Source organism: Bufo gargarizans, chromosome 7 (genome assembly GCF_014858855.1).
Source record: "Bufo gargarizans isolate SCDJY-AF-19 chromosome 7, ASM1485885v1, whole genome shotgun sequence".
NCBI classification, from domain to species: domain Eukaryota; kingdom Metazoa; phylum Chordata; class Amphibia; order Anura; family Bufonidae; genus Bufo; species Bufo gargarizans.
The window spans coordinates 168,434,805-168,448,034 of NC_058086.1; the positions used below are offsets into that span (position 1 = coordinate 168,434,805).

General features: G+C 50.3%; 1 protein-coding gene across 1 annotated transcript; it reads right to left on the reverse strand.

Annotated features, from left to right (window-relative positions):
• Positions 1 to 1,218: 1,218 nt before the first annotated feature.
• Positions 1,219 to 11,148, reverse strand: TATDN2 (TatD DNase domain containing 2). The gene is made up of 7 exons (XM_044300864.1): positions 11,058 to 11,148; positions 10,111 to 10,430; positions 9,025 to 9,432; positions 7,612 to 8,388; positions 4,602 to 4,729; positions 4,345 to 4,528; positions 1,219 to 1,560 (listed from the first exon to the last, which is right to left on the reverse strand). The coding sequence occupies exons 2-7, from the start codon at positions 10,423 to 10,425 to the stop codon at positions 1,420 to 1,422; spliced, it is 1,953 nt and encodes a 650-aa protein (XP_044156799.1). The 5' UTR covers positions 10,426 to 10,430; positions 11,058 to 11,148; the 3' UTR covers positions 1,219 to 1,419.
• Positions 11,149 to 13,230: the final 2,082 nt, after the last annotated feature.

Genomic DNA, 13,230 nt, shown 5'->3' on the forward strand with positions numbered 1-13,230 from the left:
CTTGCAGCTCAGCCAGTTTAGACTCCTGTTTCTCCGCATCCAGGAGGAACAGGTGGTCTACCCAGCTCCTAGTTCAGGGATTGGCGGAGGGTGAGTAGGGATCCGAGGTTCCTGAGCAGGAGTCCTCCTACCATCAAGGTCGGCTCATGCAGCTAGGAGTCAGGGTCAGATTAGGGATGCTATAGGAGGTGACCTGCTCCCTTATTCTGTTGTCCTGGCCGAGCAGCGACTTACATCACGTGGCATCGCACGGCTGAGGGTTTCCCCCATCCTCAGCCGTGACAGAGACACACTGAAGAAGCAGCTGGAACCCCTTCCTCCCCTCTCACTGCATGCATGCTGAGGCACTGAATGAAGCTACAGCTGCATCCGTGTCCTCTGTGCCACATAAAAAAAGAAAGGGCAGCTGCATCCCCCTCCTCACAGCATGTCGACATAGAATGAAGCTGCATCCCTCCCCCCAGCATGCAGAACTAAAGAAAAAAACAACTCCAACTGCCGGCGCGCCCTGCATCCAGCATCAGACACTGAATCATAAACCGCTGCACCTGCATCCCTTCCTCCCTTCCTCCAGTAATCAGCTGCATCACTCTCCTCCATTCTCACAGCATGCAAAATCAAGCAGCACCGTCCCCTCCTCCCGGTCTTCTGCCTAATGGACACCACAGCAATGGAATGTGCCTGTAAGGCCTCATGCACACAACAGTGTTTTTTCACCGTCAGTGATTTGGCTTCAGTGGTCCGTGTCCGATTTTGCTTCAGTTGTGTTTCCTTGTGTCTTCCTTTTTTTTTGTCTGACAGGGAAAAAAAGGAAGGTTAATGAAAAGTGTAATTTTTTTGCACCGAGGTCTTGTAGAAAAGGGATGACATACCAGTTGTGCATCCGTTTTTTTTTTACAGACCCATTGACTTGAATGGGTCCGTCCTCCGTTTTCCACTGACAAGAATAGGACAGGTTATATTTTTTTGACAGACTGGAATCACAGACGCGGAGAAAAAAAAACGGAGGACTATCAGTGTTTTTTCACAGCTCCATAGAAATGAATGGGACCTCTGCTAAACTGAGAAAAATGACGGAACGGATGCGGATGCACACAACGGTCGTGTGCATGAGGCCTAAAGAGCAGGTTGTCACAGCCCCACCCTCTTTTACTAACATGTGAAAGGAAAGATCACTGATATCTGGTTATTATATTCATCCATCTTAACACGTTTATAAATGGCGAAATGGTCTTTAATAACATGAATGTAAAACGAAAAAACCAAACCTAAAATATTAAAACATCTCATCATGTCAACAGACAAGACCAACACTTAAAAGAACAGAGACCAGAAATGATACCGACGGGAGATTTCCCTCTCTGGTTTCCAGAGAAAAGTCAGACGTTTAATTAAAATAAGGCGGCAGCTGGAAGCGTCTTATACGCTGTAGATGCGGTAAGTGTTCTCCCGTAACTTCGACATGACGGTTTTCACAGGTACGTTTCGGAGCCTGGCGATTTCGTGAACTGTGTGTAAGGCCAGACCGGGGTGTGCAAATTTACAAATCCGTTTAGGCACCTAAAAAAAATAATAATAAAAAAACACAAGTATTACAGTCGCGTGAAATCACCTGTGCAAAACATGCCGATGTTTCCATGGTAACAGACTACAAACAACACCTGCACAGTCGACCGTGCAAAATGATTACCTGTTATCTGAATGTGCACGTCCATTTCAATGGGGAGATACCTGCTGTACCTTCTGTGGGAAATGGGACCCGCACCCATCTCAAGAACAGGACCCTGAAGTGAATGGATATAGCAAGCCGCACATGCGCAGCCGCCTTCCATTCACCACCATGGGACCTCTATAAAAACATTCAAGCACACTAGATGAGATGTTTTCGGAAGTCCCCCAGAGAGGACGCTGTGCAGCGTGCCCTCCATTTATGACAGAGCCCATTCTTGGATAAGATCAGGTCCCAGAAGTAACAACCCCTTTAATGGATGCTTCTTCTCCCCCATCACTGCGCCGAGGGCTGAAACGATTAGGGTACGTTCACACTTGCAGCAGAGGATTCCGGCAGGCAGTTCCATCGCCGGAACTACCTGCTGGATCCATCAAAACGTATACCAACTGATGGCATTTGTCAGACGGATCAGGATCCGGTGTCATCCGAAAAAAACGGATCCGGCTTTTATTTATTTTCCCACATTTTTTACGGTCTGAGAATGTGCAGACTGCAATGCTGGATCTGTTTTGCCGGAACACTTGGGGCCGGATCCAGCATTAATACATGTCAATGGGAAAAAATGCCGGCATGTGTTCTGGAATTTTAGACGGAGGTAAAACCGCAGCAATGCTATGGAGCCAGGGCTGCATGAAAAACGCTGAATATAGAACATGCTGCGTTTTTCACACAACGCAGAACTGATGCGTGAAAGAAAAAAAATAAAAAATGCATGTACACAGACCCATTGAAATGAATGGGTCAGGCTTCAGTGCGGGGGCTATGCGTTGATGTCATGCATTGCACCCACGCGGAAAACTCGCTCGTGTGAAAGGGGCCTTAATTGATTAATTCAACACAGGAAAATCCTCGATGCACATTTTTTGCATCAAGGATTCGTTTGTGTCATGTGACCACGGAGCGCGAGTGAAGAGCTTCCTATTACTCATGCTCCGCGGTCACCCGCCTGCCGCACTGGATCCTGATCTACACACATCTTCAGGACATAGCATCAGGTGATCATGCACGTAAGCGCGCACTATGTGACATTAGGTCCCAGTGCAGCGCGTGAAGAAGAGGATGGAAGATCTCTGGAGTGTCAGCAGCACCACTACAGGAAAGGTAAGTATATTAGTTCACTAGCCCTGCGGCTGGGCACTGATGGCTAGGAGGGGGAGTGGAGGAACTGATGGCAATGGGGGCAGCTGGTGGCATTGGAGGGAGAGCTGATGGCACTGGGAGGAGAAGCTGGTGGCACTGGGAGGAGAAGCTGGTGGCATTTAAATAGTTTTTTCTTATTAGGAGTACTCGATTAAATTGATTACTAAAATAATCGATAGCTGCACTACTTAAAAGGGAACCTGTCACCGGGATTTTGTGTATAGAGCTGAGGACATGGGTTTCTAGATGGCCGCTAGCACATCCGCAATACCCAATCCCCATAGCTCTGTGTGCTTTTATTGTGTAAAAAAAAAAAAAAAAAACAAACACGATTTGATACATATGCAAATTAACATGAGATGAGTCACGTAATTTGCATATGTATCAAATCGTTGTGTTTTTTTTACACAATAAAAGCACACAGAGCTATGGGGACTGGGTACTGCGGATCTACTAGCGGCCATCTAGAAACCCATGTCCTCAGCTCTATACCCAAAATCCCGGTGACGGGTTCCCTTTAAGCTACTTTCACACTGGCGTCTTGGCTTTTCGTTTGTGAGATCCGTTCAGGGCTCAGCGGTCCAAAACGGATCAATTTTTGACCTAATGTATTCTGAATGTTAAAGGATCCGCTCAGAATGCATCAGTTTGCCTCCGATCAGTCTCCATTCCGCTTTAAAGGCGGACACCAAAACGCTGTAAGCAGCGTTTTGGTGTCCACCTGACGATGGAGGAAAACGGATCCGTCCTGACACACAATGCAAGTCAATGGGGACGAATCCGTTTTCACTGGCACAATAGAAAACGGATCCCTCCTCCATTGACTTTCAATGGTGTTCAAGACGGATCCATTTTGGCTATGTTACAGATAATACAAACGGATCCGTTCTGAACGGACGCAGACGATTGTATTATCTGAACAGAAGCGTTTGTGCAGATCCATGACGGATCCGCACCAAACGCGAGGGTGAAAGTAGCCTTATATTGTTTACCTATGTGATGTAATCATGTGCCGCCCATAGTGACCTCACTCCCCGTAGTCACAGAAGCAATAGGAGACCCGGGCTTCGGATGCTACATCTGAAGTCGCTTTGTTCAAAACTTCGGAATACTACTGTACAGTATTAGAATGTATGGGCTCCGTTGAGCCAAGGTTAGTTATTCGCGAAGTCGCGCAAGACCTCGTTGAATAACTCCAGTAGTCATTTTTTTTAAAGGGGAAAACGAGGTACTAGTTGGAACCGAAGCCGAGTTCGGTTTAACGTTTTAAAGTTTTTTCCACTTTGTTGAATAACTTCGGTAGTTGATTTTTAAAGTCACGTGCGACTTCGCGAATAACTTACTTCGGCTCATCGGAGCCCATACATTCTAATACTGTACAGAGATGGATCTCCGTACAGTATTAATCCGAAGATCTAAAGCGCGCTTCGCTCATCACTATTTTGCAGCTCCCTGCACTTCTCTACAGTTACCTGTTTAGGAAGGAAAAACGGGGCGTCCGTCTCCACAATCAGCCTGTCCAAGGGGATTTTGGTCACTGCATTGCGCGCTTCCACAGCGGAAGGATACGTCAAGACGGCGGTAAAGCCCACAGCCATGTTTGGAAACTCCTTCAGAAAGGGCTCGATGACCTCGTACTTGCCGGTAAAGCAGTGCCTGCAGCAGAGGAGAGGTTACCGGGGAGCTGCGCTGTGTGCACAGTCAGATCGGACGCGGCCACGTAGCTCACCGGTGGATCTTGTAGTCCCGGGGAAGCCATTTTTTCATGATTTTAAACAAGTCTTCGTCTGCATCCCGGCAATGGATGACCAGCGGCTTTCCTAAAGGCACCACCAGCTTCAGTTGCTTCTCGAATACCTTCCCATGTGGAAATTAGAGCAATGTCACTAGTAAACCTGATAGAAAAATGCACCGAAAATGGCAAACTAAATTTTGTAACCCATAGCAACCTGTCTGCCCCTAAAATCCTCCACAAGTCATACAGTTGTTCTCTATTCTAATTTATTAACCACTTCACATCCAGGCCACTTGCCCCCTTCCTGACCAGGCCTAATTTTGTGTCCCTTTATGTGGTAATAACTTTGGAACGCTTTTACTTATCCAGCCATTCTGAGATTGCTGTCCCGTGACACATTGTACTTCATGACAGTCATAAATCTCAGTCAATATATTTCACCTTTATTTATGGGGGGGGGGGGGGAGAATTACCAAAAAGTTAGAAAATGTGCAATTTTCAAAATTTCTCTGCTTTTAAAACAGAAAATGATAAATATCTATTACTTAACATTCCCCATATGTCTACTTTATGTCGGCATCATTTTGTAAATGTCATTTTATCTTTTCAGGACGTTAGAAGGCTTAGAATTTTAGAAGCAATTCTTAGGCCTCTTTCAGACGGGCGTTGCGGGAACATGCGCAATTTTTCAGTGCGAGTGCAAAACATTGTAATGCGTTTTGCATGCACGTGAGAAAAATCAGCATGTTTGGTACCCAAACTTCTTCACAGAAGTTCGGGCTTGGGATCGGTGTTCGGTAGATTGTATTATTTTCCCTTATAACCGAAAATAATAGCATTCTGAATACCGAATGCACAGTACAATAGCGCTGGAGGGGTTAAAAAATAATAATTTAACTCACCTTAATCCACTTGATCGCGCAGCCGGCTGCGCGATCAAGTGGATTAAGGTGAGTTAAATTATTATTTTTTAACCCCTCCAGCGCTATTGTACTAAGCATTCTGTATTCCGCCCTGTAACTGGGGCGGAAATAGTAGCCCATTACAGGGAAAATACACTGAATACAAGTTCAGAAACGTCCATTCAGAGATAGAGAACCACCTCCCGAACGTTTATAGTCAACGGGCGGACGGGAGGTGGTTAAAGGGGTATTCCTATTCTGCAAATAAAGGTTCTTCATTGTATAGTGGAAAGCCTTACAATTTGAAATAGAACTGTATCAATTTCTCCTGGTTAAGATCTCTGCTTGCTGTCATTTAATAGAAACCTTTAATGTTTACCTTCAAGGGTCTTGGTCGTGTCATGGACACACAGGTTCTTGGCTATGTACAGGGCAGCTATCAGGGGCTGCGTCATGGACACACAGGCGCACGGCTCGGTACAGCACAATTATCAGGGGCTGTGTCATGGACACACAGGCGCATGTACAGCACAATTATCAGGGGCTGCGTCATGGACACACAGGCGCACGGCTCGGTACAGCACAATTATCAGGGGCTGTGTCATGGACACACAGGCGCATGTACAGCACAATTATCAGGGGCTGCGTCATGGACACACAGGCGCACGGCTCGGTACAGCACAATTATCAGGGGCTGTGTCATGGACACACAGGCGCATGTACAGCACAATTATCAGGGGCTGCGTCATGGACACACAGGCGCATGTACAGCACAATTATCAGGGGCTGCGTCATGGACACACAGGCGCATGTACAGCACAATTATCAGGGGCTGTGTCATGGACACACAGGCGCATGTACAGCACAATTATCAGGGGCTGCGTCATGGACACACAGGCGCACGGCTCGGTACAGTGCAGTTATCAGGGGCTGTGTCATGGACACACAGGTGCACGTACAGCACAGTTATCAGGGGCTGTGTCATGGACACACAGGTGCACGTACAGCACAGTTATCAGAGGCTGTGTCATGGACACACAGGTGCACGTACAGCACAGTTATCAGGGGCTGTGTCATGGACACACAGGTGCACGTACAGCACAGTTATCAGAGGCTGTGTCATGGACACACAGGCGCACGGCTCGGTACAGTGCAGTTATCAGGGGCTGTGTCATGGACACACAGACGCACGGCTCGGTACAGTGCAGTTATCAGGGGCTGCGTCATGGACACACAGACGCACGGCTCGGTACAGTGCAGTTATCAGGGGCTGCGTCATGGACACACAGGCGCACGGCTCGGTACAGTGCAGTTATCAGGGGCTGTGTCATGGACACACAGGCGCACGGCTCGGTACAGCGCAGTTATCAGGGGCTGTGTCATGGACACACAGGCGCACGTACAGCAGTTATCAGGGGCTGTGTCATGGACACACAGGTGCACGTACAGCACAGTTATCAGGGGCTGTGTCATGGACACACAGGCGCACGTACAGCACAGTTATCAGGGGCTGTGTCATGGACACACAGGCGCACGTACAGCACAGTTATCAGGGGCTGTGTCATGGACACACAGGCGCACGTACAGCACAGTTATCAGGGGCTGCGTCATGGACACACAGGCGCACGTACAGCACAGTTATCAGGGGCTGCGTCATGGACACACAGGCGCACGGCTCGGTACAGTGCAGTTATCAGGGGCTGTGTCATGGACACACAGGCGCACGTACAGCACAGTTATCAGGGGCTGTGTCATGGACACACAAGCGCACGTACAACACAGATATCAGGGGTTGTGTCATGGATAATACGAGCCGTGCACCTCGGTGTCCATCGCCTCACCAGGATGAAAATTTCACTCTCTGGAAAAAAATAAATTTAAAAGTTCCTAGTGAATGACAGCAAGCAGAGATGTCCTCAGAGTTTACTGTCACCCATAATCCATGCATTACCCGGAAGGCTGGAGGACAACTCCTAGGGGGGCCGATGGTGTCCTTATGTCACTCAGCTCTCCCCCATTTTAGGATCTTCCCATAAGGCGGCCGACAATACGGGTTACGGCACAGTCTCGATAAGAATCTGCACAAAAGCTATTTTTCTCACCGTCATCTGGTCGGGAATGCTAGTGGAACATTTATGTGAATAATCCAGACCCATCTCTCCGAAGGCGATGGCTTTGGGGTGCCGTAGCGCCATCATCATGTCTTCATGCTGCTGGTTATTGTAATACTGAGCAAAGTGGGGGTGACAGCCGAAAGCCCCCCAGACCAAGTCCTCGTCCAGCACCTGCTGCCACGGCAGCCTCTTCAGAGTGCGGGGGTCACAGTAATCAGTAATGCAGCCGCGAAACTCCTGGGGGAAGGTGGAAGCATACTGACTCCTGAGATCTGCAAAGGAACTGCGGTGCGACAGTCTGGCGAACAGCATGTCCAGGTGGCAGTGCGTGTCTATGAAGCCCTCGTCTTGGGACTTGGAGTCCGCGCTCGAAGAAGGAACAATCTCTAAAGACCGTCTAGTGGATTTGGTTCTGTTACCGAATGACCACGGGGGGCTGAAAGCGGTCCTCTTGTGGCTCTTGTCTCGGGGGCTCTCGCAGTCGCTGTCCAGCAGGGAGGGTTCTGACATGATGCTGCTGTCCTGCACTGCCTGACGCCAGGTGTTGTGCTCTGCCAGTGGTCTGTACATGGGACTGCTCGGGGACTGCTTAGCGCGATGGCTGAATGGGCTCTCATATTGGTAAGTGGAAGGTTTTGCGTCGTCATCTGGAATAGAACAGCAGGGCGAAACCACATCGTCCTGAGAAAACCTGGCCAGCGATCCCATGTCTTCTACGTCAGAGAAATCACTGCCGACTGAAGGCTCCTTATCTGCAAGATCTGTCTGTAGAAGGCAGAGATACAATCGTCATTGTGTGTTCACTGCGTAGAGTGTCAGCAGGATCAACCCCATTACACCAGGCATACTTCTGGGTAGGGCTGAGTACAATGACACCTGTGGAAGTTGGTACCTTGGAACGGAACCCCAACAGTAGAAATAAAATTTTTGAAGTTATTACCCGAAGTCTCGCGAGACTTTCGGCTCATCTGAGCCAATACATTCTAATACTGTACGGAGCGTTCACTCCGTACAGTATTTAACAAAGTTTTATGCAAATCGACTTCAGATGTTTCAATCGAAGTCGATTCGCTCATCCCTAGTCGGGACGGCTGCTGCCGTATACTCACGCTGGAGTCCAATACGTGGCACTCGCTCGTGTGAAAGGGGCCCGACACTGGCAGCACTGACTGGATAGTGTCAGGTAACACCCAGATGGCAATTACTCATCTTCTAGTGGGAATAATAGAGGTACGGAATAACAGATTTATATAACTGCTATTACATGGGGAATGCAAGTAGATATTGTCAGGAGAGGCGACGGGTCCTACTAGGTTCCCCGGTGACCCAATCGTTGACCCCTGTGCAGTCGGCCTTGCAGACCTAGAAAAGACCCCAGAGCTGCCGGATTTCAGGACTTACCGTATCCACGTCTTCACTGGAATCGTAATCTACAAACACAAGTCGGGGGGTCTCCGGCAGCACGCCGGCCTCTCGTTTGGTAATCACGCTTGCGACAATTCGTTTTGGGCTGGGGGTTCTCTTGACGCCCTCGCTCCTCCGGTCTTTCCTCTCAGTGGGTTTCGGGGTTCGGCTTGTAAGGGGGGACTCCTCTGGGTCAGAGTGACTTCTTTTCTCCACTTGCTTTCCTTCCTGGAAACATCTTGTCTCACTGTCCAGCGATCTCCGGGGTCTGCAGGGCGTCCCCAGGATGTCACTGAAAGCTCTCTTGAATAAGAGGGACGACGGCACAGCGGTTCTTGGGGGTCTCTTCTCGTCCTTGCTAGGTCTTGCATCAGGGTCGTTAGTCCTCTCCTCCTGATGATCACGCTGGAAAAGAAAATGTAATCTACGGAGCGTCCTGAGCAGATCTGTCGGGGCAGAGGCACTCCGCCTGTATCTAGCTGGACAGAAAATACTTAGGATGCGGATACATGGCGCAACAAAGTCGTAGGTGGGCGCAAGTGAGAAACGACTGACCTACGGACAGGGCTCTTCCTGAATGTCATGTGACCTCCTCTAAAAACAGATTGGCGAAGGAGGTGCACATATGGAGGGCTTCTAACCCTGGAGGGTCAATGGTGGGGGTGGGGTCAGGTTTGTATATCTTCAAATTCATCAGTGGTGTTGCCCTTAGCAACCACTTAAAGGGGCATTCTGGTTCGATTAAGGTAGCACCTATCCACAGGATAACTCTTAGATTGGTGGTGGTCCTACTGCTAGAACCCCCACCAATAATGAGAAGGAAGGGGGCCCTGTATCCCCCTGAAATTAGTGGATCGGCTGAATGCACATGCGGCTGGCCGCTCCATTTGTTTCTACGGGATTTCCGGAGCTAGGCGAGCGCTGCACTAGACTATCCTGCGGATAGGTGATAACTTAATCTAATCGGAATGCCCCTTTAAATTACAGGTCTCATTCCTCCAGGCTGGAATATAAAAGCCGCTCCACCTGCGCTCTGGAACGATCGCGTCACCGCTCACCTGCCGCCGAGTGTTATTACAGTACCTCTTTCCTTCGCGCCTCTCCTGGGGTCTCTGCCGGGGGGTCCGGGCTGTGGGTTTGCTGTCCGTCCTTCTGTCTGCTCCTGGCTCTCACGGTGGAGCGGACACCGGCGCCGACATCCAGCCTGCGCCTGGGCGTACTCTCCCGGGGGTAGAACGTCACCCGCCGCTCCTGTGAGGGGCTGGGACTTTCGGCATCGCGGTCTCTGCTGTGACTGACTCTCCGAGACTCGCTGCTTCTCAGGTATTTGTTCGGAGACATCTCGGGGGGACTCAGCCATTTGTGCTTCCGTGAAGCACTCGCACTCCTGTCCGCCATGACGTCTGCAAGCGAAAAGAACCGCAATATAAACCAATCCGAAGATCACATCCAGCAGCTGAACAAGGGGGGCGTCCATGCTGCCCCTTCGCCCCAGAGGTCTCCTCCGTACTTCCTTAGGCCAGGTCATCGGTATCCGATCGCCTCCTGGTTGTTTACATGGGTCTGTCAGTCTGCAGGAGATTGCAGAGCTGTCGTACGCTGCAGCAGCCCCATGTAAGCGGCCACAGAGCTGGTTCCTGACCGCCATACAGATGCAGGTTACGTGGCACCACAAGCCCCAGCTGTGACCTGTTCATTTGGCGCTCACCAGTCAAATGCACTTGTATTTAACCCCATCATTATGCATTAGACAATTGCATGACTGGCAATTCCATAATGTCCACTCATTAGGGGCAGACTCCCCGACAACTACATGGAAGCCATGGGCGATGTGGACTCCCAGGAGCCTCTGGCTGGAGGGGATTGCTATTCATGCAATTCTCCAATAAATACTGAAGACTCTGGAAGGTGCACAGTAAATATAGAGCTGTAACCGTTATATAGGGGGGTTGTCTGACCCGGGGCCCCTGACACACTATGCACCCCCCGGGGTAACAGCCCGCGCCCTCCGCAGCCTCCCGCGCACTTACCGCCCTCACGTCGGCCCCGCGCTCTCAGTCCTCCTCGGTCCTGCCGTTCGCCACTGGCACTGACCCGCAGCACGCCTGGATACGAATACGATTGGCTGAATAGCAGCTCGACCCCTCCCCTCTGCCGCTTGCTGATTGGTCATAATACGTGTCCTTTTTTCCTTCCACTCTGCCATTGGCTGATTAGGGACGCTCGGTTATGATTGGTTGAGAAGCGCACGCTGATAACGAGATGTGTCGGTGGGTAGGAAAACGAAAGTAAGATTCAACGCCTTGGATGGTTTCCTAATAGCACAGAGCGGAAACTACAAAGCGCGGGCTGTCACTGCTGTCACCCGTAGCAACCAATCAGATCATTGCTTTCATTGTCACGCTTCTTGGATCTGATTGGTTGCCTGTCATTAATGGGGCATCCAATCAGACAACAGCTCTCAGGTTGCAAACTGAAAGCAATTATCTGATTGGTTGCTATGGGCAACACCACTATAGACAGCAGCAAGCGTAACTATAGCAACCACATCTCATTCTGGCTGTCATTGTGCAAGTAAATAAAGTCATTGATATCTTCTTGGCCCCTGCAGGCTGCTGAACGTCACCCGTATGCAGTGAGCGCCCCCTAGTGGCGGCTACAGGCAGACAGTTGTATCATTTTAGAGGGGTTGTCTAAAGAGAGGACATTTATTTCAAGTTCTGATCTTTTTGTGGTGAGCTGCACTGGTGACAATCAGTAAAGAATCCAGAGATCCAGATGTAAACCAGCCAAACGTATATCAAAGTGACGCCGTTCTGGTCACATGGTCTGTGGAGACATTGAAGAGGTATTCCGGGCCACAGATATATGACCAGCCCTGAGGATTGGTGGTGGTACTGGATGTCGGACCCCAGCAGTCTGGTATTGATGACCAGCCCTGAGGATTGGTGGTGGTACCGGCTGTCGGACCCCAGCAGTCTGGTATTGATGACCAGCCCTGAGGATTGGTGGTGGTACCGGCTGTCGGACCCCCAGCAGTCTGGTATTGATGACCTGTCCTGAGGATTGGTGGTACTGGCTGTAGGACCCCCAGCAGTCTGGTATTGATGACCTGTCCTGAGGATTGGCGGTGGTACTGGCTGTCGGACCCCCAGCAGTCTGGTATTGATGACCTGTCCTGAGGATTGGCGGTGGTACTGGCTGTCGGACCCCCAGCGGTCGGGTATTGATGACACGTCCTGAGGATTGGTGGTGGTACCAGCGGTCGGGTATTGATGACCAGTCCTGAAGATTGGTGGTGGTACTGGCTGTCGGACTCCCGGCGGTCGGGTACTGATAACCAGTCCTTAGGGTTAGTGGTATCGGACCCCCAGCAGTCTGGTATTGATGACCTGTCCTGAGGATTGGCGGTGGTACTGGCTTTCGGACCCCCAGCAGTCTGGTATTGATAACCAGTCCTTAGAGTTAGTGGTATTGGACCCCCAGCAGTCTGGTATTGATAACCAGTCCTTAGGGTTAGTGGTATCGGACCCCCAGCAGTCTGGTATTAATGACCAGTCCTGAGGATTGGCGGTGGTATTGGGTGTTGAACCCCCAGCAGTTTGGCACTAATGACCTCTCCTGAGGATTGGTGGTACCGGGTGTCGGACCCCGGCGGTCGGGTATTGATAACCAGTCCTTAGGGTTAGTGGTATCGGACCCCCAGCAGTCTGGTATTAATGACCAGTCCTGAGGATTGGCGGTGGTATTGGGTGTTGAACCCCCAGCAGTTTGGCACTAATGACCTCTCCTGAGGATTGGTGGTACCGGGTGTCGGACCCCGGCGGTCGGGTATTGATAACCAGTCCTTAGGGTTAGTGGTATCGGACCCCCAGCAGTCTGGTATTGATGAGGATTGCTCATTAGCTCTTCAATGACCACTGTTTGGGGCCGGCTCCAGTGTATGGAGTGGAAGCAGAAGGCTCCGTCCACTGTTCAGTCTCTGGTGCTGGCGTACTGAAGTTCAGCCTCCATTGGTTTGAATAGGAGGTGAGCTGCAGGCACGGCCATCACACCAGGATGGGTGGGGGTGCTGGGTGTCGGGCCCCCACCAATCTGATAAGGGGGATAGGTTATCAATATCTCTACTCCAGGGAACCCTTTTAAGCCTGCACACGTTCCCCACATATATGTGGAATTGAGTGGATGAGTGCGGCTGTACGC